Source organism: Falco peregrinus, chromosome 7 (assembly GCF_023634155.1).
Source record: "Falco peregrinus isolate bFalPer1 chromosome 7, bFalPer1.pri, whole genome shotgun sequence".
Taxonomy (NCBI): domain Eukaryota; kingdom Metazoa; phylum Chordata; class Aves; order Falconiformes; family Falconidae; genus Falco; species Falco peregrinus.
Genome location: NC_073727.1, coordinates 72,510,838 through 72,533,308, shown reverse-complemented (window position 1 = coordinate 72,533,308; position 22,471 = coordinate 72,510,838). Strand labels below are relative to the sequence as shown.

At 45.0% G+C, this 22,471-nt stretch overlaps 1 protein-coding gene across 1 annotated transcript; it reads left to right on the top strand.

The window, feature by feature from the left end:
• Positions 1–1,218: 1,218 nt before the first annotated feature.
• On the top strand, positions 1,219–10,165 carry GCM1 (glial cells missing transcription factor 1). The gene is made up of 5 exons (XM_005238186.3): positions 1,219–1,320; positions 3,206–3,458; positions 4,404–4,516; positions 5,510–5,638; positions 9,182–10,165. Exons 1-5 carry the CDS (start codon positions 1,219–1,221, stop codon positions 9,788–9,790), a joined length of 1,206 nt encoding a protein of 401 aa, XP_005238243.1. The 3' UTR covers positions 9,791–10,165.
• Positions 10,166–22,471: the final 12,306 nt, after the last annotated feature.

The following is a 22,471-nucleotide window of genomic DNA, read 5'->3' as shown; positions in this document are numbered from 1 at the left end:
CCTGAGCCATACAGTGCGGCACTGGGGCTCTAACTATGCTGCCAGAGCACCACACAGCCAAATGTCCCAAGTGCTCTGCAAATACCTGCAAACTTTTGCTTTAGAGGTGAAAATATAACATGAGAAATTAAGATCATAGGTATTTTATAAATGGGTAACCTAAGGGCATGGAGACTAAGTCACTTTCCAAGGGCCATGCGTATGCAAAGCCAGAAATAACAATAGAATAAATTCTGTTTAATAAATTTAATTCTATTTCATAGAATCGCACCAAGTAGATTTTCCTTTTCCCACTATTCGGTAGTCTTTAACAAATCCTTAACTGAAATAAATTACACTGACCTTCCTGAAACCATTGAAGCTGTCCCTGTTTCCAGAAAGAGAAAACTGGCTGGTTCATTTTCAGATTCACCTTTTCTCTCCTTGCCAAAAGAAATGAACCTCAAAACTTTTTCATGTGTGGGATCCCTGAGGATATGGTATTAAGCTTGGCTGGTACTGAAATTTGGAGTGGGACAACCATCTGCTTTACAAGATTTCAGGCAAGACCTGTTGGTTTTAACATACCTTGGTGGGACTTTTTTGCTTCAGTCTGCTGTTGAGATAGGAAAATGCAGGTAGCCTGACCTCCTTTTCTACACTTCCCTCATGCAAACAGTAAGCTTTTAGACATGCCAACAATTGTGAAAGAGTTGAGCATGATTTTATCTGAAATGATGTAGCAGTCCCCTCTTGTTGCTCACCTTTGTCACGTGCAGTGTGTGAAATACCTAATGGGTAAGCAGTGACTCAAAGAGCCCGTAGCAGCCACCAAGCTGTTCAATCAGTTTGGATTTGGAAATACTGAACCAGAGTCAGATAGACGTACAAAGAGCCTGTAAGCATAGTTACATGACTATAAACTTGGTATGAGAGGACACTGAGCAAAACAGAACAGATGACAAAGGCACGATTTGCTTGCTGTTAATGATGCCTCTGCAACATCACAGGCTATCTCTAAGCTATATTTTCCACTCATTGCTGGCTTGCAAAACTTTTAATGGAACAAGTTTTTCTGGCAGAAGGACACTGATTTTTATCTTTAATGAGCAGCCTCTCTATCATTTAGCTTCAGGAAACGGCTTCCTGGTTGTAAGCTGCTTGAGAGTACTGACAGCCAGTCAACTTCAAAAGCAGCCAGGAGAAACTTTCTTGCTAATTTGGGGAAGGAATTAAAAAATGCTGAAAGGTGCAGATGATGTTGTTATGGAGCAGGAGGACTCTGCTTCCCAACATGGAGAAATTACAAGTTGGGATATCAATGACATCAAACTTCCCCAGGTATGTGTCTGTGTCTTAGAAATTTATTCGGTTCTACGGGTTGTCTCTGCTTTACTAACGAGCTTAAATGCTTCCTCAGTTACCTATGCCTCATTGCCTTTATTATCTTTGCCATCTCGAGGTATAGGACAGTGTTCTACTGAAAAGCTAGAAAATATTGAGCAAATATTGAATTTTCTATGCATTTTTTCTTAAACATATTATTGAAAGAGCTACTGATACATGAAAACCAGCAATGTTACAGATACATGAAAACCAGCAATGTTACAGATGTGTTGCCTTTCTAGTCCACTGTGGTGGATGAGGTGCAGAGAAAGTAGGGGGAAAAAATTATCTCTTGCTGTGGGTGCTCAGAAATGTCCAGGACTTGCTTTTTGCCCTGTGTAGTGCTTTATGAGAAGTTAGCACAGCACCTGCGACTGCCTTGCAATTCTGGGTCCTCAACCTTGCTGTAGATGGGGTCCAGGCATTTAATTTTCACATACGTTACGTAGGGACTATAGATAGCTCTATTGCACAGAATCCCATGGTCTGGCTTTCCACAGGGGGCAACACTCCTTTCATGAGAACCTAGAAAAAGGCTGCTTGTGTTTGCAGAGATTTGCAGAGGCAGAATGGTGATCTTTCCCTCCCCCAGTCCTTTTCTAGTCCTCGTATCTAAAAATTTCCATCATGCTCTCCACTGAGAGCCCACAGCACACTGCATGCCAACATCATCTCCCTGTCCCTCACCTCAGCATGTTTGTGTTAGATTCCTCCTGCTTCGGTCCCTCAGGGTCCAGCTCTGCCTTTCACCTCCCAACCCTGTCTTCTTATCTGATCCCAGTCTCTTCCCTACTGTGCCACTGCTGTTTGCCCAAAGCCTCCATGTCTCAGGCTGCCTCCTTCCCTGCCCTCCACTCCAAGGTCACCTTCACTTGCATTTCAGCCTGGAGGCTCCCTTCACGCTCTTCCCTATACTATCCGATGGCTCCTGTGGGAGCACAGGAGTTCTCTTCTCAGTTGATGTTCTTGCTGCTGTAATGGCTCTCAGTGGCTGGGATCAGCAATTTCAAGGAAATTCCTACTATGTGTTTGTATTCCTGTAAGATCTTTTCTCTCAGAACTACCAGCAGTTCAGTAAGGTGCTTTACAGTTTATTGCATTTTACTGTGATGGCTGTACCCAATGAGATGATGTGTGTTTGGTCCTCTTTTCTTTTTCCCATCAAATTTTATTTTTATGTATTTATTATTCCTTACAGTGTTGTTCTTGGGGTTTTTTTTGCTTAGTCCATAGTAGTGAAAATAAAACCTGATCATGTTGTCAGGTTTCTTTGTTTTGGACTTCAGAAAAATCACCGTGGAAATCTTTCATGGCAGTTAGACCAAAACAAATGAAAGTCCAGAACTAAAGACCTACAAATGAGGGCACAATCTTAGTCTGATTCAGTATTTGCCCATTTTCCAGATAGCTGAGCCAAATAAGCTGAATGATTCAATGTAATGCTGCTGTGAATAGCCTGAAAGGCAAAGCAATCTCTCTGCCATGAAAGATAACTGAAGTCAGGCAGGCAGTGACCGCTGCCTGCAAGGAAACTATCTGCTATTTCATGTCAGGCACCCCACCTTCCCCTCCCAGGGAGGTGCTGCACCAAGCTGGACCCATGGATGAGTGAGAACAACCTCCTGGCCAGGCTTTCCTGATGCTTTGGGGCTCATGGGGAGCTGTGATTTTTCTGCTTCCTCTCCACTGCTCCCTCGTGCCAACCAGCATCATCTGCTGAGGTGCTGGAGTCACCCAGGATAGAGGACAGACACCCAGCAGAGGACCAGGTCTGCTGGGCTCTTGCACAAGCTCTTCTCTCCCCCAGCCTAAAACATGGCTTGCTTTGGTATCTCCACAGGATGTAAGACAAATAGACTGGTTTCAAGAATGGCCAGATTCCTACATAAAACGTATCTATAGCTCAGAGGATAAAAATGCTCAGAAGCATCACAGCAGCTGGGCAATGAGAAACACCAACAACCACAACTCTCGCATCTTAAAAAAGTCCTGCCTTGGGGTGGTAGTCTGCGGCAATGACTGCTCGACTTTGGATGGGAGAAAGATCTACCTAAGACCAGCCATATGTGATAAAGCTAGGCAAAAACAACAGCGTGAGTATGAACATGGCTGCTCATTATATGGCAGTTCATAAGTGAGCACAACATAAAAGAAATCAAAGTAGAGGATACCCTTTGCATTATCCAACCTTCCCACTGTCATTATACGCAAGTGCAACACTTGATTTTGGAAAAATGCATTTTGCATTTCTTACTGCTGTTGGGGAAGGAGTTGTTCACTTGTTTGTTTTCTTCTATTTTTTTTTTTTTAAATTCTCTGTTTCTGATGGTTAGAGATTGATTCTCAGCCATCTCAAGCCCATGAGTGAGGCTACTAAGGAAGCTGTGCAGTACTGGCAGCTTTCTGTTGACCTGAGTGTTGGCTTCACTACTGCACATGCCCAAGAGTAATTCAAGAGGCAGGTCTTGCAGGAAAGAATTTGCTTATAAACTATGATGGCTGGGAAATAGGCCTTATAGTCATGTCACCAGAGCAAGACAATGCAAATAAAGAACATGAGCTGGACACACATTTTTAACGAGACCATTCCAAACAATTGTTGATTGCTCAGTAGAGCTAGCACATACTGATTTCTGGATCTGATTAACATTTTGGCTAAAGAAAGGTATTACTCAAGAACTCACTGAGGTCAGAATTATGTCCTCTAGAAAAATCAGAGAACACATGACATTCAAGACACTGCAAAGTTAAAAACTACTAAAACTAACCATGATAATAATAATTGATAAAATGATGATAAAGCTATAATATAAATAATTTTTGCCAGTTACATTTAATAATGGAACAAAATAAAGGCAATTATTAGTTTGCTTATATTGATTTTTGCTTATGTTTGAAAGTTTCTTGCATAGTTTTTCTCAGTGTAGTTTCTGACCCCCAAACCAGAAGTGGCAATCTACCACCAACGAACCCTTGTATCACATAGGACTCATCTGTTTGGTGGTGTATAGAAAATATTTCCACCATCTTTGCTCTAGGAAAATGCTGCCCAAACTGCAATGGACCCCTGCAGCTCCTTTCCTGCCGAGGCCATGGTGGTTACCCAGTTACCAACTTCTGGAGGCATGAAGGCCAATTCATATTTTTTCAGGTTGGTATAAAATTACCGTACATTATTCAATTTAATATTAAAGACTGTTTTAAAAGATTGATTAAGGAGATTTTTTGTCCCAACAAATAAGGGTCATTGAATATGACAAGGTCAAATGACTGTAAGGAGAAAAATTTTCACAATGAGTGGGCAAGGTCCTAAGCAACCTGATCTAACTCTGAAGTTAGTCCTGCCGGGTCCTGTTGAGCTAGACCTCCAGAGGTGCCTTCCAACCTAAATTAGCCTATGCTACTATGATTTTACAGCGTATTATATTTTTCATTTAGGCTCCCTTGGAAACCTGTTGATTTTGAAGCACTTTGCTTCATGTACATAGGAACCAACGAATCCTCAGAAAGTCAGAAACACTATGTTATCTCAGCCTCTTCTCCAAGGTACTACAAATAAGCATGAGGCGTTCTTAGAGCAGGAAATGGTGGTACCCAAGGGACTGTCTATGGAAAATTCCATCTGTGCATTATATGTAACTGTATCTGGAAAACAGTGTATGTAAGTATTTAAATAATGGTCACTATTTCTGGACACTATAGTCCTAATTTAGTACCATAACCACTGAACTGTCTCCTGCTTTCCAGTCTTTCACTTATGCATAGGTTAAATAAAATTAATTCTTTGTGGAACCTAATGGAAGTTAATGTTCTGATAAACATGTCTAAAGTGTGAGAAGAATGGAAATGACTACAGGGACACTGTAGCCAGGCTGCAGAAGACCTTGTAGCTTCAACTGGGGCTCTAGTGTGGGGAGTCTCTTTTGCACATAAATGTGGTGCACTGGTTTTATGATTTCAGAGAATTTCTACCCCATCACACTTCATCTGAGATATGTTTGTTACCTGAGCTCACATTAAATAGGTCTTATTAAATAAAAAGCATTACATCAGGCCATGTGTGGTTTTGGCCTGTGCTACAAATTCTGCTCCCTTAAGATTAATAACAAGGTTGTTTCTAACATATCATAATTTATTTCAAAAGTCCAAAGGAGCTCATGACCATCCACGTCCAGAAACAAAAATAGAAGCAGAAGCAAGAAGATCAGTCCAAAAAGCACAGACAGCTTTTTCTCCATCTTATCCAAGATTAAAAAGAATCCAGGAGACTGAGGTAACTTTTATTACAGGTCAATGAAACTGTGGGGTCAGTGATCCATGGTTCCAGGCACGGTGGAAGCTGTCTGAGCTTTGGGTCTGGGTGGGAACAGGCTTCACATCTCTGCATTCTGCTTCCCTGTGATTGGGCCAAGGAGCAGGGTTGTCCTGAGCACCCTGCTCTGCTCAGCACTGTTATCCACTGCCAGCACCCCCTGTCTGGAGCCTCTGACTACATCTATACTGGCAAACAAAGTAGGGCTGGAGGGCAGGCTCAGTCATGTCACTATTCACATGACCTCTGCGATGGATTTGGCCAGCGCTAACTCGTGCTCACAGACAAAGTGCCCTGGCACGGGTCAGGAGGACAGCATGTGCCAGGGACCATCCCCTGGCAGGATTTTGGACAAGGTCCCTTCACTGTACACAGCTGGCTTTGAACCTACCTGTGTCCCTACATGCCATCACACTACAAGCCACAGGCAATCAGAATCTCAAGCTGATGCTGTGGGAAATAGCCCTTGGTGGGGTGCAGCACAGCCCTTGCAACATTTCACTTCAGGTCCAGAGGCTGCCCAAAGCCAGGATGTAGTGTGGACACTGCCAGGGCATACCTTTTGGTCTGTGTTACCAACATCAGCCCTTGGCCTCATTTTATTTAGCAGCATGGACATAGCTTTAAAGCTCCAGCTCTTTCCTTTTTTAAGTGCCAGAGTTGCCTTTACAAAATTTCCTACAAGTTCTGTTTTAGTGCTGCTCCAGAAATTGAATTATTTACACAGAAATCTGGGAATAAAGTGATTAGATATTTAGCCTAATCAGTATTGACATTGAAGGAAAATATTAGAAGGCTTTAATTTGATTTAACTCATAGTATTGATTGCACCACCCCATGAGAAAATTGTAACAAATGAACACTTGAAAACTGCGAAATACTTTTGGCAATAATTGAACTCAGGAGGAATATTCATGTATGTGTGTATGCGCATACACACACACACTGTATACTATATATATGTATGTATAGAATACAATATATAACATTACCTATATAATATTATATACTGTGTATAGTATCCTAAACAAAACAAACTCATCATTAACAAGGCAAATCCAGAAATCCTTACTCCTTCTTCCTCCAGTCCCCCAGCATTTACTTAAGAAAACCTAATTACTTTAGTACCAGGTCTGGATTGTTTTATTCTCAGACTTAATGTCCATCAAGGAGAGAGATGCTTTCCTGCATGAAAGCTGCCCCTGAGCAGGATTTGGCCACCTGCAGACCATCAAGGGCTGTGAGGGCACCCTCAGGTGCAGGAGGCACTGCCCCATCCTTGAAAAGACAGCAGGTTGTTGTGTTTTCTTCACATTGACATGTGTCCCAAGGTCCTCCACTGATATGGAGGAGGTGCCACAGAAAAGTGAAGGCATCCTCCACCTCTGCTCATCCCCCATGGGCTTTGCCAGGGTTGATAAGGGGAAGGTGTATCACCTCTGCCTGGTGTGCCCTGCTTGCTCTTGGGGTCTCCAGGAGGGGTTTGAAGGCAGAAGAGTGCTTTGAAGTACTTACAGAAACACTGATGTTAAAACATCAGCTCTGCTGGGTGTGGAAACACTTGTGAAAGCATCTACAGAGATCCTGTGGACTGCTGCGTGCCTGATGGAGGGAACTGGGTAGGGCAGTGAGGGTTTTTCCAGTGATCTTCCTTGCAAAGGCTGTGTCACATGCAACTGTACACCACCAATCTTCACATGCAGTTTGTCTTTTGATGTGCATCCTCCCCAGCTTGGTGTTTGGGATAGTAATCAGTGTCCGTCAGCTACAGAGAAAAGGGATAATTGGGCTGGGTGGGGACAGAGCTCTTAAATGGGCCACATAGGGAAGCAGGGGGATCCAGTAGCCCAAGAAGTAGATTAAAAAAGTGAACAGAGGAAGTTAAACCCATTTGAATGGAATATGAGTTTAGGAGTTGCAGCTATTTCTACTGGAAATACTCAGGAGGACACTAAAAAAAAGAGCTTAGGAGTCACTTTTACGAAGACACACTGACTTAGGATGGGACAGTCAGACAGTATAGGATGGACTGATGGTGTCCTCTTGACACAAGTGCCTGGGAACATGAGCATAAGAAAAAGCAGTTGAGCCACTGTGTAAATCTCTAACAAATACAGAAACAATGATTTTCATACCACTGGTTTAATTCTGTCCCCATGAACACTAAAATAGTCTTCACTTAGGAAATGTTACTGAGCCACATGACTTTTTTCTTTTATACCTGAGCCTACTGGTCTTACTGAGGTCAAGTTCCCTCTAGACATGTCCTTCCTACACCACCTTCCCGGTGTTTTCACTTCAAATTGTGTGGGAGTAGGAACAGATCAAAGATGTGATAAATATCTGCTTGTAGAGCCTGCTCTTCAGCTGGTCTCATTCGGTGCAGCTGGAGTGACACCATTCACCCTCAGCAGGCTTTCCAGTTCATGGCTCACCAGGAGGTTTTTCCTGGGAATCGTAGTTGTGTTTTGAAAGACCAGCTATGATACAACTAACTCAGGAGTCTGATTTGGCACTTGGAACCCATGTCAGTGAACCTGTAAAAAGTCTTCTGAAAAGATTCCATTTTAATATGCTTACAAGAGACCAGGGAGGAGAAGTTTAGAAACATGTATGAACCCAAAATAGAGCAAGTGATACATAGGAAGTTTTCTTTAATGGTGTCAGCGGGCCTTTAGCTGAAGGTGGGCTGGGTCCTACATCAGGCTGTTGGAATTTCTTCTCATGTGGTGAACAGCTGAAAGGAGCTTTGCTACTCTGGCAGTCAGCAAAATCACTATAATTAAATGCATGCAAAAGCAGAATTACAAAGAAGACAGACCTGTAAGTATTCATCAGAAATGGTAACACAGAATGAGTGTCCTGAAAGGAAGTGAAGCTTGCAAAATTATAATCTAATAATTAGGGCAGTTAAAGGAGTTGTGAAATATCTAGAACAAAAGACCCAGAAGAATAATTCTTGTGTGCTCCTCCCTCGCTGAATAAAATTTCTGTTTGTGGGGTAAAAAAAGTAAAGGTAGGAAAATTTATGAATTAGAAATAGGAGTCTTCAAAAACTGAAGCATAATATTATGATAGTGAAAAAAAGACTTTAAAACAATCAGTTCAAAAAAATCATACTTAACTTTTCCAAACTCCATAGGGTAAAAAAAATTAATAATCTGTGGTGTCAAATGTATTAGCGTAATTTCGTTTTCAGGTGCTTCTTCAGTATATGCTGGCAGTGGACCCCGAGGGCTATGAATGTGAGGTCTAACAATTCTCTCAGCGTAGAACAGGATTTGGGCAAAAACTGCTGAAACAAACCCAGACCCGCCATCTGGGAGCCCTGTTTCGTTTGCCCCTAGAGCCCACCGGCACTGCCCTACAGGGAGGCTCTACTACGGTGTCTGCTTCATTACTGGTATTAATTGAATGCATTCACGAGGTGTCATACAGGACAGTGTTTATTTCATGCTGCTAGAGAACATCTTGTTTTACTAAACCACACCTTGCTTTCCCAAGTCTCTGACAGGTGCAATGCCGACGCAGAAGGCTTTGCCTTTGGTCCTTTCCAAGCCAGACGCTTACATGCTACCCGCTAATTTCAGGGGATATTTAAGCAAAAGCTCCCGGGAGCCCATGCTGGACAGCTGCTGCGGGCGGCCGCCATACCCAGGGGCAGCTGGGGAGGACGGGGGCTCCGGAGAGGCGTCGACCTGGAGCAGGAGCCCAGCCCTTGGGAGGACCCCCAGCGCCGGGAGGCCTGGCCGTGGCCCTGCCATCCCGCTCTGTGCAGCCCCTTCCCCCCAGCACTGCGCCCACCCCGGCACCCAGCACGTCCTGCCCGTGACAAAGAGTAGCCATCACCCCTTCAGGCCTAGTGCTGGCCCTTTGGGGGATGAATCCTGTGAGGAGAACCCCCCGCTGGCCCACAGCAGCAGCGGCCTCCCTCTGCCGCCCTACCCCGCGCCTGAGGGAAGCCCCTGCCCCAGGGCCAGCGGGGCACCACACCACCGCCCCTTCTGGGCACCTGCAAGGGGAAGTGGAGGAGAAGGGGGCGAGGGAGGGTGCTGTATGGGTCTCAGCCACTGCAACGATGACACGGCTTTTAACCTGTACCCATTATGGTGACCAGGTTTAAATGTCTGCTCTCCCCTCTCCTCTGGCAACGGACACAATTCTCCATCCCTGTTGCAGCGTGGATGTGAAACTGCTACCCAGCCGATCCCCTCTTTAGCTCCTCTTGCAGGCCTCAGGAGAGGCTTTCATACTTGAAGACATGTCTTTGTTTATTTTTAACTGTTACATTTTCCCCCGCTACTTCATTGACCTAATAAAAGGTATCAGCTCTTCTTACAGACTACCTCGCTGCCATTCTGGTTTGGTAGCATTTCAATCCCCCTTGATACTCAGTTTGTTCAAGCCTGTGAGACTGTGGAAAGTGCAGGTGGATGACCTCAAGGACAGCAGCTGTTGTGTGCTATCCTCTGCACTCTTCCAGCTTCTTCAGGCAGTGATCTAAATCCCTCCACTGCACCAGCCCTGTGAACGTATGGTATGGAATCATCACAGAACAGTTTGGGTTGGAGGGGACCTTCAAAAATTATTTAGCCCAACCCCTCTGCCACAGGCAGGGTCATCCTTCACTAGACCAGGTTGCTCAAAGCCCCATTCAACCTTACTTTGAACACTTCCACGGATGGGGCATCCACAGCTTCTCTGGGCAACCTATTTCACTGTCTCACAACCCTTGTAAAATAATTTCCTCCTTAAGTCCAATTTAAATCTACCCTCTCAATTTAAAACCCTTGAACCTTGTCCTATCACTACAGGCCATAGTAAAAACTTGTTGTCTTTCTTACATTGAAAGGCTGCAATAAGGTCTCCCTGGAGTCTTCTCTTCACAGGCTGAACAACCCCAACCCTTTCTTCATGGGAAGTGTTACAGTCCCCAGCCACCTTCATGGCCCTCCTCTGGGCCCACTCCAACAGGTCCATGTCTTCCGTGTGCTGGGAGCCCCAGGGCTGGACCCAGTACTCCAGGTGGCATCTCACCAGAGCAGAGTAGAAGGGCAGAATCACCTCCCTCGACACGCTGGCCACACTTCTTTTGACATAGCCCAGGATACAGTTGGCTTTCTGGGCTGAAAGTGCACGCTGCAAGCTCATGTCCAATTTTTCATCCACCAGTATCCCTAAGTCCTTTCTCTGCAGGGCTGAACACAGTTTCATACATGTATGTATTTAAGGTGCCTTGCTGGTTTTTCCAGCCACTTTTCTTTCATTGCACACTGTTACAAATCCTTCAGCATCCTTTCCATACATCACACCCTTTTCTGACCACTACCATAAGATATGTTTCAGCAGGAGCTATCAGTTCCTTACTTTTGTTTAAAAAAGTAGGATGCCAAATACGAATTTTCTTGCCTGAACTTAGTGGCCAGCTCAGAGAGCTTTGGCAAAGATTCCTTTCTCTTTTCCCATAATTCATATCTGCATGATTTTCCTGTTTCCTGATTTTCCCTGCTGCTCTCTGGACCAGGTTTCAGGGGCTGTTGACCCTCACCCCACAGAGGGGTGAGGGCACTGACACACGTCCCTGCTGCCACCTCTGCAAGGAAGAGCTGAGGGATGTCATGTCTGGAGCCAGATTTCATGAGGTTCCTTTAACCATCATGAAGGTAGAGAGCCTGGGTTCCATAGGCTGCCCAGCTGGAGGTCCTAACCGTGTCCTGCCCTGCCTGTGGAGCAAGCTGTGCCCCCATGGACTGAGGTGAAATAAACCTTTTATTGGGATGGGTCTGGGAGGACAGTATTACGAAACAAGTGGCAATAAAAACTTCACAGTACCTCAGACTGTGGTGCATCTTGTGTCCATCAAACAGGTTCAGTCTTATCATCTGTCTTTTTTTTTTTTGGCGGGGGGGGGGGGAGGGGGCTTGTTTTTTCTTTTTAGATTCCCTCTTTTTTAAAAAATCTTTGGAATATATTAGTTACCAGAGAAACCAGTCTCGTTGCAAAGGGTGGAGTTCAGAGACATTTATGAGACAAGAGCAAATTATATTTATAGCTTCAAAATGTTTATTGCAATTTATTAAACAGGGGATGCATAGTGACTTGTTTTATGTGGAAAAAATCTAAATGTAGATCACAAAATGACAGTCCGTTGTTGTATGTGAAGGTCAGTTCACCAAACTTCTATTTAGTCTGTGAGTTACTCCCACGCCAATACCAAACCTTGTGTGTTATTTGATTCTTTGGATCAGTAGCTTGTGATCAAGGGTAATGACAACCTCCACTCTAAGACAGAAAAAGTGGAATCAACAGAAGCGATAAGCACTTGTGCAAGGGGAGGTGAGTTGCAGGAAAAGGGACAGACAAGTTCCCTGGGGCTGCATGTCCCATAGCTGAAATTCCTCTGCTACTGCCAAACCAGTTGCACCAGGGAGGGACCACACAGGGCATGGACCCTGCCCACTGCCATCCTGCTCTGCCTCATCTCACCTCTCCTCTACATTCCGTACCTCTCTGCTGCACTGCTGCCAGCATTGTCTTTCAGCAATGGTACCATACCGATGTGTGGCTGTGAGACTCCTCAGACACTGTCCCCACACCAAAGTACCATCAGTTCCCTTTACACTCACCAATCCCTTCCTCTGTTTTAAAAACATGCCAGCAAAGGGGATTTGATAACTAATCCCCATCCCAACTGTTAGCATTTTTTCCTCATGTCTGATTTGCTTTCCTGCAGATGAACCTTTTCTTCAAGTCTTTGAAGATGGGTAGCATCCAGTTACTGAGTTTTACAGTCTTCCTAAAGGACTATTACTACCAAACCTCCCTAAAAAGGCAATTACTACCAAACCTGTTTTACTGCCTGAGAAGCAGGAAGCTTTTTGTTGGTTTGCCTTTTAAGTCTGAACCAAAAGGTTTCCAAAACGGAACCCATTCCTGTGAGCACAGTTCCACTCAGCAGCTACCTGCCATAGCAGGTCCCGTACTTGTATTGCTGTGCACCCAGGACTGTCCCGCCGTTCGGGGGAGCCCCCAGCCCCCGCTCATGCAGCATTCATTGCACCCAGTATGTTTCCAAGAGGAACACATTTCAGGCTCCAGTAGGACGGGTTATTTCTTTTTAAAAAGGAGAAAACTAAGACTTCATTATTTTTCTAAGGTTAAATGAAGAAAGGTTTTCCAGATTTACAAGCTGCCAGGGTCAGTTTGACCTTTCCATGTTCTTGCAGTGACTTCTGTGCTGGCAGTAACTCCCTTCACTTTGGGTACAATCTCACCACGGTGGGTCAATATAATGCCAAATTTATATCTCTTTGGCTCAGAATATAAAGATACCAATCCCAGCTCTGACCTCACAAAAATGACTTTTTGCAATATATCTGGGATACGTGAAAGAAAATGTATTTATGTTGCTGCTTTAAGCCTCTTCTAACCAGACCTAAGATACTGTGCCCAGCTGGGTGATGGTAAGAATCAGAAGTGAAAAATGGTACTGGATGCATAATCCTCTGCAATTTTACAAAAATATACTGGACACTGAGGTTATTCAAGGTAGGCTAATGAAGAAACAGCAACTGATATATGAGGATCCACCCATAGGTAACTCTCTAACCTTATCCTCTGTTGCAGAAAATGGTTTTCTGCAAGGCACAGCTGCAGTAAAATCTTAGGAAAGCGGCAGAGATGCAAGGAGGTCAGGATGTGGTTGATTACACAGGCAAAACGTTTTGTTCTGGCTTATCAGTGTTTCAGATGGCTGTAGATCCTGCCAAAGCTTGCGCAAATGTCCCTACACGGTGTGGATGGTCTACGCTTACTGCTTTCCCAAGGTCTTAGCTCTGAAAGTACTGGCCTCAATATTCTTTGGGATTAATCCCTGCGCTTCTGTAATGGCTCTTCTGAGGCCACCAGAGAACCACAGTAATGTTGCTCAGAATGGTACATTAGCCAGACTGTATCTTACAGAAACACAGTTTTTATGGTTGGTTTTTTTGACTCATTCAGCATTTAAAGATGAAATCTAGACATATAATCAGAAGGAGTATCTTAATAATACAAGGCAGCAGCTGGATACCTCAATTTTTTAGTATGCTTATCCTCAGAATGTCATTGTGAGAAAGGGAAGTCAAAACAGGGATTTGCCCCACATCCCTCCAGCCCTGGGCACATACCCTGCATTTCTTCTGGCCTTCCTTTCCCCGGAGGCCTCTGCCTTTGCATGCAAACAGAACTGCAGGTTAGACTGAGCACAGCCAGATGTTTTCATTTTGAACCCTTTGTACAAAGCCCCTGCCCTTTAGCAGACTGAGGCTATAAACTATTTTATATAAACTGCAGAGTTATGGGCTATTTTTTAAAATATGGTACTAAATGCATTCTCTATATTTTTAAACAAAACAAGTGTGTCAAACTGCTGCTAGTAGAAAGGACTCCAGCTGAGGAAGCTTTAGGGGATAGTCTACGCGTGACTGTATAAAGCTTTTCTTTCCTGATGGCCTTTGGGAGGTTTAATAATCTGTGTGTCTGGTGCTTAAGGCGATTTTGCCCTGCTTCCCCTCAGTGTAGTCATTTGGGGCTTTTTAAGTAATTATGGTCAGGGAGTTAGAATGGGATCATCGAATGTGTTTTACTTCATTGCAAGCAAAACGTAGAAGTGGCCCCTGTGGCAGACCTCAGCAGGGATATGGCTTCTCTGAGCCAGGAACAGGCTTTACCTGACAGGGCAGCAACTGGTGTGGGGGCCCAGGGGAGGCAGAGGAGGATGGGGAGGTGGTGCAGTTTATTTAAGAAGAAAAATGAAGGAAGTCTGCTGGGTCAGAGTAAAAATAGATGCAATCAGTAATCAAAGCAGAGCGTGAATAGGATATTAACATTGCATATCTGAACACCGTAAGCAGACTGGCCCTGGCTCTCATGCAAGCTATGCCGACGGGCCCTGATTCAATGCAGACTGCCCCTTTCTCCCCAAGTTGCTGCAGTCCCCAGGCACTGTGGGGTTTTGTCTTTCACAAGGTAAACTTCACTGACATTGCTCACTTTCTGGAGCAAGGAAGACTCACAATGGATGCAGGAGAACCAGGTTAGGGAGCACTTAAACAAACCCAACATACATAAGTCCGTGGGCCCTGATGGGATGCACCCATGAGTGCTGGGGGAGCTGGCAGGTGTCATTGTGAGGCTACTTTTGGTAAACTTTGATCCATCATGGTGACTAGGAGAGGTGCCTGAAGACTGGAAGAAAGTGATGTCACTCCTGTCTTCAAGGAGAACAAGAAGGAAGATCTGGGGAACTACAAGTCAACCAGCCCCACCCCAAAATCTGCAAAAATGATGGAGAAAATCCTCATGGAAACAGTTTACAAACACATGAAAGCCTAGAAAGTGATTTGAAGCAGTCAGCATGGTTTTGTGAAGGGGAAATTTTGCTTAGCCAACCTGATAGCCTTCTACAACCTTGGTGGATGAGGGGAGAACAGTGTACGGTTTTTGTCTTGACTTTAGCCAGGCTTTCAACACTGTCTTCTATAACAATCTCAGAGACAACCTGATGAAATATGGGCTTGCTAAGTGGACAGTGAGGCGGACTGAAACCTCAACTATTTTGTGATTCTGGGAACACTTAGGATCACCCATAGCTGTTACCAACCAGATAGTTGCAGTCTCCAGATGCCTTTACTTGAATTAACTGTGTACTGTGTGGCACAACCAGAAAGTCATCCCAAGACCTGACATACTAGGAACACCCTGGAGCAGCAGCACACAGCCTTTGTGGCCCTGCAGACAGCAGCAGCAGCAATCTGAATGCCACAAGCACCCTTTGCTCTCCGTGTTGGATTATTTGATTTCTGTGAGCAATATGAGATGATCTCCTGTATGGCAAGTAGTTCCTGGGGCACAGATAACCTTTTCAGAGGACAAGGCAAGCCAGGAAGGACTTTGGCCAGCTTTTCACTCTGAGCTTATTCCTTCTGTTTCCAGTTAGTAATTGAAGAAGCAAAACTGCCTCGGAGGGCTTGTCTCAAACAAGTGTTTTTCATTTCTTAAAACCAGTTACATCAAGGTTCAAGATCACTTGGCAATTGTATCATCAGTGACGTGGTTTAGGTCTTCTGTTACCAAGGGCTGCCCAATCTATTTGCTGTTCTAAAAACAGACAATCATAAATAATACAAACCACAGCATGAGAGTGTCCTCTTTGCTTATTGCTTTCTGTGCCAAATGGAAACTGTTAGGCAAAGGCCAAAGCCATACAGCAACTGGGCATCAAGCTCCTTTTTGCTTCTAAAGGAGATAGCATATGCCTGTGGCAGAATCAGGTGCCTCACTCTGTTGCCCCCAGCAGAACATTACTGCCAGGACACAGCAGGGAGCAGCTGGCGGGGCCTTCTCCTGCCCCAAATGCCAGCTGAGGAGCGGAGGGCAATGACATGCTGCTGTCACCATGTCTGCAGTCTCTCCCCTAGCACCTGTGGGCGGCAAGGTGAGCTGGTGGCATCTCAGCCTTACACTGGACTCAGGCACCTTCAGCAATGAGCAACAACTGCCACATGAACAGCTGTGACTGACCTAATATCTGTGGATAGTGTAAACACTGGGTGTTGTGAAAAGCTGTTTGCCAAACATCCAGATTTCCTCTGCTCAAGCCACAGCTAAGACAGGAGGAAACCATGATCTTCAGCCCAGCCAGCAATGGCCCTGGGCAGAACAGGATCCCTGGAGGCAAGACGCTCCAAGCTGACAGCAAAAGCAGCAATGTATTTCAGACAAAAGGGGTGGTTCACAGTCATTGCCTCTGGACTTCCCTGATTCTTTGCAGACAGGAGTGGGATTCCCGGTCTCAAAGGACAGGGATGGTGAGGACAAGGTGGTATCCATGTAAATGGTATGACTGGAGACCCAGTGACCCCCATGCTCGAAGGAAAGTCGGGGGGCAGGATGAAACCAGGAGAAAAAAGAACAAGTGTCTGGCCTTAGGGTGGGTGAAACATAGGGCGAATGAACAGACCCTGGCCAAAGTGAGTTAAAATAAAAAGTTAATTGATGTTGTCTTGCTGGTTTATTCCACTGAGTAAACCTTATTGGTTTGATCCTTATTGGTCTTTGTATGCACTAAGGAGAAAACTTCAGGCCAGACTGAAATTCTGCCCCAACCTTACTGCACTTTTATGCACTAAATCACCCTACCAAGAAGGACCGAACTTCCCAGAGGCCCCGCTTACCTGCCAAAAGCCACCCCTGGAGAAATGAAAAAAGCTGTTCCTCTTCATACAGGTGGGCTAGGGAAAGCACCAGCCCTGTCCAGGCAGGGTGATGCTATGCACTGAGGGGCTGCTTCTCGCTTTCCCTCTCCCACTCGTGCACCCTAGGGGTGGGCCGGGGGTCCCTTTGCCATGGGGCTTTTGGTGCTCAGAGGCGGTGACCCAGAGGAAAGCCTCAGCCAGCGGAGCAAGTAGGGCTGCACCCTGCTGACGGGGAATTTGTGGCAGAGCACAGGATCACCCATGCAGACCACCATCGTGCCACCAAAATTACAAGAAGCAGTACATCAGTGCAATGAAACACACCAAGCTCACCTGAAGAGCACCATCCAGCAGGCTGTCGGGCTGCCAGTAACCTGCTCTCCTCTCCTCCTTTTGGCCAACAGGACAACCTACCACTAGGAATTGGCAGGGGAGGGTTTTCCCTCCAGTTCAAGTGAGGTTTTGGTTCTGGTTTTATTTTATTTTACAGCTCATTAGTTAATAATAGTTGTACAGCTAATTTAACAGGGAGTTCTGATGTGACTTGACAAGCTCTAACAACTGAAGCACGCAGACAAGGCACTCATTGAGTACTTCATTGCAATGACACTGAAACTCTTGCCATGCACCAGCCTCCTCTGGCAAACTTCCAGAAAGATACTATCTCATGTACAGCTTAACCCTGCTCCCTCCCAGTGCCTTGTGGTGCCCTTTTGTTGGGAGCGGAGAAGGTTTGCCTGACTTTGTTAAATTACCGCATTCATTGTTAACTCCTTCACACACAGCAGTACTGCCAAATGTAAGGAAGAAACATTTATCTTCAGCCAGATGAAACTATTCTCCACAACCATGATTTCCATGAGAATCCTGCTCACAAACATGCCTGTGGTCTTCCTGTGGTGTGGCTGTGAGCTCCAGCACCCATGGTGCCAGCTCCCAGCCATGGCTGCAGGAGGGAGAGCTCTGCCCTGCAGCATGCAGCTGCCAGGCTGTGGTGGCTTTGGTTCTACATACAGCGGAGATCATGAAATCTTTGAATTGCTGATATTGGAAAAGACCTTTTAAGATCATCATGTCCAACCATTAACCTAGCACTGCCAAGTCCACCATTAAACCATGTCCCTAAGAACCATGTCCCTAAGTGCCATGTCTTCTGAATACCTCCAGGGATAGTGAGTCAACCACTTCCACGGGCAGCCCGTTCCAGTGCTTGACAGCCCTTTTGGGGAAGAAATTCTTCCCAATATCCAATCTAAACCTGCCCTGGTGCAACCTGAGGCCATTTTCTCCTGTCCCATCACTCGTTACTTGGGAGAAGAGACTGACACCCACCTCACTACAGCCTCCTTTCAGGTAGTTGTAGAGAGTGACAAGGTCTCCCCTGAGCCTCCTTTTTTCCAGGCTAAACAGCCCCCGTTCCCTCAGCCGCTCCTCATAAGACTCGTGCTCCAGACCCTTCACCAGTTTTGTTGCCCTTCTCTGGACACGCTCCAGCACATCAACGTCTTTCCTGTAGTGAGGGGCCCAAAACTGAGCACAGGATTTGATGTGCGAGCTCACCAGTGCCGAGTACAGGGGGTCCATCACTTCCCTGCTGGCCACACTGTTTCTGACACAAGCCAGGGTGCACTTGGCCTAGCAGTCAGCCTCCCTGCCAGGTTCTCATTCTGTGTTCCCTGATGTCGCCTAATGCCATGATAAAGCACGTGATTTTCTCTTTCCTGTAAAACTAATGATTTCTTGAAAAGTCCCTCTTGGGTGCCTAGGGAATGAATGCTTCAGTATTTTTAAGTGCGTGGTCTTCTGGAAGCCCTATTCCAGTAGGAGAAGAAAGCCTCATGATACAGCAAGAAGTTTAAAGTTTTTCTAAGTAGATCCTTTTAACAGAGGGTTTTTCTTGGCCGCACGCTCCCTCAGGCAGTGTATGGCTACACTCCTCCAAGCCTGACCACTCCATCATGGCAATATGGTGTCCTGAAATCCAGAGCGCCTTCTCCTTCCCTCCTGTCATTGCACAGAGTAGATTTATGGTTTTCCAAACTCACTCTTGGAGGTAAATTTCACTTAAAAAAACTCTTCAGAACTTCTGCCTACTTGATTGAAACCATGGTCTTCCATGGTAGAAATTATGAAGCTGGGGTTTTGCTTCCTCTGCCTGTCTCCCTCATGAATTCTTTGGGGTCTAATAATGGAACAGTATAAGAAAAACTACTGAAGCACTATAAGATAGTTTGTGATGATATAAAAGCTGAAAATAGACATCATATGGTAGGCTTTCTCTCCAAGGAGATACTAGCAGCGTCTCTTTCCTACTTTCATCAAACCTGTCAGAAGTTGGTAGGATTGAATCTTTGGTCCCTCTGTCAAATTTATTTGGAAACTGGCCAGTGAGTTCAAAAGTTATTGGTCGAAACTGTCAGGCTGACAAGATGACTGCATAATACTCCATTTCGTTAGGGAACTGGCTAAAAATTGACCTGCAGCTGTCACAGGGCTTAGAATCCAGGTAGACTTTGATGGGGGTTCACTGGATGGTGAGGGTAGCACAGGTTTATTTGCTGCTGCACGTAGTTATTATTATCCAGGTAAGCTATAACATGTCTTTTTTTTAATACGATTAGTCTCTCTGTCTCCCAAGATGACCATACCAGCTGTTAGCCCGTCCTAGTCCTGTTGATGAACGCAGATTTATAGCAAGGGAGTAAAAGTCCTGTTTCACCTTATCCTAACCATGCAGCCCAGCTGCACGTATTTAGTAGGCAGAGACTTGTGGGAACTTGGAACTACCTCCATGGAGCTCAGCTCCTCCATGCTATGGGCTCTACCTGCGTAACCACAACATAACCCTTCCTCCTATTCAGAAACTAGTGTCTTTCCCTCTGTCTGGCTCTTGCCCATTCAGTGGATGAAGCCTGCTCACAGGTCTGGGCTTCAGGAAAGCTTAAGCTCACACCCAGCTTTGCACAGGCCAAGATCACTTCTACGTGAAATGTGGGTGCTTTGGGCATAGCTACAGTTCGGACTGCCTGGCCAGGTTCTCCCATCATTAACCCCAAATGCCTATTGATGAAGGCACACAGCCAGTGCCAGGGCGATGGGTCAGCCAGCCTCCTCCCAAGAACAGCCTGGGCTCTTCTATATCAAAAGAGTGAGCCCCACCATTTGGGCTGTCCCCACAACTGCGTGGCCGCTCTGTCCCCAGGGCAAGTAGCACAGAAAGATGTAGTTTGCGTCACCATGCTTCAGCCCACCCTGCATTTAGCCATACAGACGCTGTCCGAACCACGAGGCATACTCTACACATCTCTGAAACGCAAGGGCTCCTGAAAAACTTGCAGACTTCTACTTTTATCCACATTTTCAACCTCTCACACTCCGACACCTCTGTATTTCAGTAGTCCTGAAGTATTACAGCAGGGCAAAGAGCACTAATTGGAGCAGAGCACAGTGACTAGTTCTCTTCTTTTGGAAAACCTTAACTCAGGCTTGACTCTAAAACTGGGGTAATAGTAATCTTTTCTCTGTTCATATGCTGTAAGCTTAAACTTTGTTTAGGTTATAATTGTTCTACAGCAAATCATCTTCCATGCCTGAACAGAAGCAGAAATGCAATTTTAGCTTAAAATGAGCAGGAATGCTCCTGTGCTGAAGTTCAGTGACCACCAGCTGATCAACAGTGTCCCCCATTGTTGTTGTTTTTTTAATTCTTGTGAACAACAGTAACCACATGCTGCCAACACACTGTATGATTTTGGTAAGAAGAAAGAAGAAAAACTTGATTCACTGCATTGTACATACCCAGACAAATACTCATCATCAGATTACTGTTTGTGGTAGTTTTTCAGGTTCTACAGACTTCGGTCAGTTTTTATGTGAAATGTTTAAAAAGGCACACTTCTTAAAGAGGGAGCAGGTTCCAAACAAAACTGCTGGCAACTGTTTTCTCAGCTGCTATGAAAGTTAACCCCCCAATCTTCCCACTTTATTAGTGCTGGGAAATGCAGCTGACTTTAATATCTGTAAGTTTATTTTCCCCAGACTTTAATTTCCAGATCACCATCTGTCTAGACACTGTCAATTACTAATAAGTGTACGCAAGGTGAGTTTAAGGGTACTCAATATTTTTTTCTCCATGCGATTAAATTTCCAGGCAGCACTGAACCAACCCAATATATTCACATTTGTCATTTAAGGCAGATGTCACATTATCCAGAACAAATTAAAGACCTTTTCATTTATTTTACTGAAACCAAAGTACAGAAGTTGTGGAAAGTACCCTGAATTTCAAAGGTCTTCTTGAGGTTGTACAAGAGGAACAATCTTTTCCTTGGGTATCCCCCGCAAAAAAAAAAAAATTAAAAAAAAAAAATCTGTGAGGTGTGGGAAGGATTCAGCTGAAACGAGTTGTGAGTTAACATTGCTTACTATAAAGAGAAAATGGAAACGCTTTTGAGAAGCAATCAGACCAATGATACCCATCCCTATATTACTTTGTACAGGAAACAATTTGTCTATGCTGGAAAAAGCACGATTACTTTTAGCTTAAATACCATTTTCACTAAGTAGCTTCTACTGCTGGCAGCCCTTTCTGTACATGCGGGTTCCCAAGCTCCAGCCAGCAATCCCCGGCCGGTGCAGAGCCAGCTCTGCAGGCACTGGTGCAGACATCACCTGGGAACAAGCACTTTCATTCTGCACGTTGTGTCAGACACGGTGGCAAAAAGAACAAGCTCAGTCTATGCTTTGATCTCCAGTATTGCTGCTCGTGGAGAGGATGCCACAGCCATTGGGAAAGATCAGCCACAAGAAAAAAACAAAACTAAAATCTCTGATAACATACACTCTTAGTGAAAACTGATTATAACTGATTCTTACATACATGTTTATCAAATTTCCTTCATAATGTGAAGAGATTTGTGCCTTTTCCTCTGCACTAAGCCACTGGATCCCATTCCCCACCCACCCTGAGGCATCTGTTCCCCCAGCTGTCTTAAAAGCAAAGTCAGCTGTTTGTGTGACCACCGTTCAAACCAGGAGGCAAGGACACTGGGCTTCAGGGAAAAGAGGAGAAAAAGGACCAATGTTTTGTACTTCTTTTGTTTCTTCAAACATGGAACTGAGAGCTGATAAAAAATTAACATTCCTATAAACATATTTTAATTGGCCAACCCAGGTTAATAAACACTGAAGTGTGAAATACTAGACCTAAACCCAATGTCTCAGGAGTGCTGTAGCTTCCTGAACTTCCCTTGCCGTGAGACATCCCTGCAGTATCTTCTTAAACTACCAGGAAGGCTCACTCCTTTTGCTTCCCAAAGACAGCAGGCGATGCAACATCGAAGTCTAGGGGAGATCCATATAGAACGTAAACACACTTTCAGCTCATGGGTTCCCTCCTCTAGCTGAGGTACTCCATTCACACCCATGTTTACCAGTTTCATAGGGTTTCTGGGGAGAAACATTCAGTCTGCCTTGTTAAAGCTGCTCTACAAGAAGTAAGAGTCACTTACACACTGCAAGACAGGATGACCAAAACACCCCAAAACCATGTCTGCCT